Source organism: Trichechus manatus, unplaced genomic scaffold (genome assembly GCF_000243295.1).
Source record: "Trichechus manatus latirostris isolate Lorelei unplaced genomic scaffold, TriManLat1.0 scaffold00165, whole genome shotgun sequence".
NCBI lineage: Eukaryota > Metazoa > Chordata > Mammalia > Sirenia > Trichechidae > Trichechus > Trichechus manatus.
This window is the reverse complement of record NW_004444101.1, coordinates 652,181-657,147: the sequence shown is the minus strand read 5'-3', so window position 1 is coordinate 657,147 and position 4,967 is coordinate 652,181. Positions and strand designations below refer to the sequence as shown.

The 4,967-nt window shown below is 49.9% G+C and overlaps 1 protein-coding gene across 1 annotated transcript in view; it reads left to right on the top strand.

Moving 5' to 3' along the window:
* Positions 1 to 2,798: 2,798 nt before the first annotated feature.
* LOC101343641 (IQ and AAA domain-containing protein 1) overlaps positions 2,799 to 4,967 on the top strand; it is a 64,809-nt gene continuing 62,640 nt past the window's right edge. Inside the window, exon 1 of the mRNA XM_023740861.1 lies at positions 2,799 to 2,944. Coding sequence (XP_023596629.1) covers positions 2,848 to 2,944 — 97 coding nt within the window. The 5' untranslated portion in view covers positions 2,799 to 2,847. The remainder of the gene's footprint in view (positions 2,945 to 4,967) is intronic.

Sequence of the window (4,967 nt, the reverse complement as noted above, 5' to 3'; positions counted from 1 at the left end):
AGGAGCAATCCCTAAATTGTGCCCCCCCCACCCCAATATCAAGATGGATAGATGTTGATAGCCGGGGCGTGTCAGCAGAAACGCCGTCCCCCCTCTGTCTGGCTGCCTCAGTCAGGCACCTTTCATATTTGTGGCGCCTTAGAATGTCATTTCATCCGGTGCCCCCTTGGACTTGCACCCGGGGGCAAGAGCCCCCTCTGACCCTCCCTCGCTACATGCCTGTGCTTTCTCCATGATAAAACTGGTCATCTTCTTGCCTCGCTTTGCAGGTTTTTCTCAGGTGACAAGGTCTCTTGGTAGCCAAGCAGGGGACAGTGACTGACCCTGAGCTCTGTGTACCAGGTGGGGCTTTTTAACCAAAGAGCTCTGTTTCAGTGCCCGTTCTGGAATGGGAGGTCCTTGCCTCCGAGGCTCGGAGCCCCTGGCTTTCTGAGCTCAAGCTTTCTCCCACGTCCTGCCAGGCAGGTCGCCTCCTCGCCTGGCAGCAGCATCCCTGCTATTTCATGAGCTGTGGTTCCTGGGAGGCCCTCCCTGGCCCCCGCATGATGTGAGGGCTCCCCTGGACTTCCCCTTGGTCACACTGATGATGCCGCGTTCCAGGTGACCTCCGTCTCAGAGAGCTCCCAGAGGATCATAGTCCCTTGTTCACGGGGGAGTCCCTAGTGCCCTGCCCGCCTGTGTGGAAGTAATGAGCCACCCAAGCAAAAGCAAAGCTGGAACGCAGAACGGGCTCAAGGACTGTTCGGGAGTCCAGGGTGGAGAACACAGAGGAGCCGGGGGCAGAGAGGGAGGCGTGAGCTGGTGTTGGTCACGCCCCCTGCAGACAGTGGGGAGCCACGGCAGCTCCTTGAGCAGACATGTAACCTGATCCGAGCTGTGCTGGTTAGAACATGAATGGTGTGCTGGAGTCTGAATGTGCTCAGGGCGTGGTTCAGGGCTCCCTCATGCCAGAGGACTGCTGGGAGTGGCCTACTTGTTCACGAAGCCAGAGAGCTTTCCGGCCCACGTGGTGCGCGTCAGGCTATCATCTGGACGATTTTTCCGTGGTGTGTAGAGTTTAGATTCCACCTGCCGAAACCCAAGCATGAATGAGCAGAGCACTTCTCAGCACGTGGGGCGCACACGTGGAGACCGAGGAGGGCATTCCAGAGACATCTCTCATTTCCATAGTCAGACTTCCCTCTGTGCTAGGGAAACATAATCAACAAGGCAACCGCCGCTTCAGAGTGGCTGACAGAGCTCCCTTCAGAAGAACGTGGACTACCAAATGAGTCTATGTAAAGACATGGGGGGTCCTGTGGTTCCAGGGCATCCCAGACGTGGCCAAACCCGTAACGAGGAAGCTGTGGTCCATCCATAGGATGGAGCAGGATGCAGCAGAAAAAGAAGCGAGCTGTCAAGCCACAAAAAGACGTGGAGGAACCTTAAATGCATATTGCTAAGTGAGAGAAGTCAGTCTGCAGAAACTACAGACCCTTTGATTCCAAGTACATGACGTTCTAGAAGAGGCGAAACTACAGAACCCCTGAGATCAGCGGTTGCCAGGGGCTCAAGGTAAGGGAGGAGGGATGAACAGGCAGAGCCCAGGGCATTTTTAGGGCAGTGACAGTATTCTGTGTGGTGCTGTCATGGTGGACATGTGACCTGATGCATCTATCAAAGCCCACGGGACTGTACAACACAGAGAGTGAACCCTATTGTACGCTGTGGACTTCAGTTAATAACAATGTATCTGTATCGGTTCATCAGTTGTAACAAAAGTGGCTCAGGAACGCAAGGTGTTAATAAAAGGAGAAACCATGTGGGCGATTGGGGGATGGGTCTATGGGAATGCTCTGTACTTCCTGCACAATTTCTCTGTAAACCTAGAACTGGTCTAAAAAATAAAGTCTATTAAAACTGGGGCGGGGGAGATCATAATGAGAGTGTCTTAGTCATCTAGTGCCACTCTAACAGAAATAGCACAAGTGGATGGCTTTAACAAAGAGAAGTTTATTCTCTCACAGTCCAGTAGGCTACAAGTCCAAATTCAGGGCGTCAGTTCCAGGGGAAGGCTTTCTCCGTCGGCTCTGGAGGAAGGTCTGTGTCATCAATCTTCCCTTGGTCTGGGAGCTTCTCTGAGCAGGAACCTCAGGTCCAAAGGACGTGTTCTGCTCCAGCACTGCTTTCTTGGTGGTATGAGGTTCCCACGTGTCTCTGCTCGCTTCTGTCTTTTATATCTCAAAAGAGATTGGATTAATACACTGTCTAGTCTTGTAGACCTCATGAGTATGACTGCGGCTAATTCATCTTATTACATCTTAGTGATAGAGTTTACAACACATAAGGAAATCACATCAGATTATAAAATGGTACACAATCATACAGTACTGAGAAGCATGACCCAGCCAAGCTGACAGATATTTTTGGGGGACACAAGTCAATCCATGACAAGGGGGGGGTTAAAACATTTGAAAATGAACCGTGGTGAATGTAATTCATGTCACAGAATTGTGCACGTAAAAATGGTTAAAATGGCAAACGCTTTGTGGTGTATATTTTACCACAATCAACAAAAAAAGGGAAAAAAAAGTCTATATTCTTTACTGTTGCTCTTAGGTGCTGTTGAGTGCTTCCAACTATAGTGACCCTATATGACAGAGTAGGACCACCCTGCAGGCTTTACTAGGTGGTCATCTTTACGGGAGCAGATTGCCAGGCCTTTCTTCTGTGGAGCCACTGGGTGGATTCGAACCAGCAACTTTTACACCACCAGGGCTCCTTGTGTTCTTTACACACAGTAACTCTGACGTCCTCACCGTTGACTGTCTGGTTTCGACAGATAAACTCTGCCTGTAATTAACAGAAATGTTATTCTGCTTTGCACAGGAAGAAGATGCGGGATGGAAAATGTCCCCGAGCCTTTTCCTTCATGGGATGGAGGAAGGAAATAACTTGTACAAAGGTCGGTGTAGGTGAAACACCTAGCAAGGGAGGTGTGGTTCTCTCAGCCCAGTGCCTAGCACAGGCTGGGAACTTGGTATACTGTACACTGTGGACTTCAGTTAATAACAATGTATCTCAGTCACGAGAGGCTGCCGACATGCGGCTCATATCCAAGATTTCCCACCCTCTGTGGTTTACACCTCCTTTTGGTGGCGTAAAGGCAAATAATCAGTTTAAAAAAAAAAAAAAAAAAGAGCAGGATACCTATAGCATGAGAACATCATCTAAACCTCTGTCCTGTTTTTGACCCCCTAAGACTTCAGCTAAACATTCTCTGGCTTAGTGGCAGGGAAGTAAGATACTGCCTACATTGCTTAAATGCTGAAAATCAATCCCGTATGTACAGCAAAACGTTCTAATCCTATTAGACTAAGACATGTGCCCGAATACTGAGATGTAATTCCTTTGTCCGTTGTTTGTTGCAATTAGCATAGCTATAATCTGGCTAGATCTGCGAGTGTATGAGTTGGTCTTCCACATAGTTCCATTCTAATTTGCTAGAACCATTATCCAATTCCTTTGGTTCCACTCTGCCCTCAGGATAAATTCCAACACAGGATGACCTGCTAGGGCGACCGTGGTCCTTAGCACAAGTGTAGAAGTGCCTGGAAAACGTAACAAGGATGTGCAGGAGAGGATTTCCAAACGTCAGTCGTTTGTATGGCTCTTCCCCAGTTCTGGTCTTATCTGCACACCACTATTGTTTCTTAATACAGTTTTTCATTGATTCATGGTTTTCACCCCGAATCTACTGACTCTCATCCTCACCAACAATATCGATAAAGTCACAAGTTGGATATTCTAGCAATAGAAAATAAAAAATATTTGTTTATGCACCAATTCTTTTACATAAAAATTCTTTTCCGCAAGAGGGAAATCCCTGGGAGGTGTAAACGGTTAAAGTATTTGGCTGCTAACGGAAAGGTGGGAGATTTGAGTCCACCCACAGGTGCCTCGGAAGAAAAACCTGGCGATCTACTTCCAGAAAATCAGCTACTGAAAACCCTATGGAGCACAGTTACACTCTGATACACATGGGTCACCATGAGTCAGAGTTGAATCCACGGCAATTGGTCCTTGGGTCGAATGGCAGGACGCAGCACAACAAGACTTGGACACATGAAAGGCAGAGGTCTTCATTACTTACAGCTCCCAAGGGGAGCAGGCTGCCACTCGGGGCCCCACGGCGGGTGGTACCCAGGGACAGGGTATAACAGCAGCCTGGAGCCCTGGGAGCTGGCTTAAGCGAGGCACTTGAGGCGGGTTAGCTAGATTTCCTGGCTCCCTGTGGATTGGCCTATTTGAATAATTTCACGGACTTGGGGTGGGCTGAGGGCCGCCCCTAGCGGTTTTGTCCGTAGCCCTGGGTTGGTTAGGGCGGGCAGAGCGTGAGAGGTTTTGGTTGGGGTGTGGACATAATGCACAGTGGTTAAGAGCTATAGCTGCTAACCAAAAGGTAGGCAGTTTGCACCCACCAGCTGCTGCTTGGAAACTCTGTGGGGCAGTTCTGCTCTGTCCTATAGGGTCACTGTGAGTCGAAATCGGCTTGACAGCATCGGGTTTGACTTTTTTTTTTTTTTTTTTTTTTTTTGGTGGACTTAATCAGCGTCTCAAGAAGGGGAACTGACTGGCCTCCATCCAGGGCCTCAAAACTGTATCAAGATGGCATTCCACAAAAAACTGTATCACACGCCCCTCCTCCCGCCACGTGGTCTCTGCTATCCCCCACACACCAAGCACACGCCCACCTCAGGACTGCCGTTCTTTCTGTTCCCCCTACCTAGAATACGTGTCCCTTCAAGTGCCTTCCTTGACAGCCTGCTCCTCGCTGCCTGCCCCCTCCTCACCCTGCCTGCCCTCCTCCCAGCACTGCCACCGGGCTCCACTGTGTCTGTTCACTGCCTGCCCCCTCCTCACCCTGCCTGCCGGCCTCCCAGCACTGCCACCGGGCTCCACCGTGTCTGTTCACTGCCTGCCCCCTC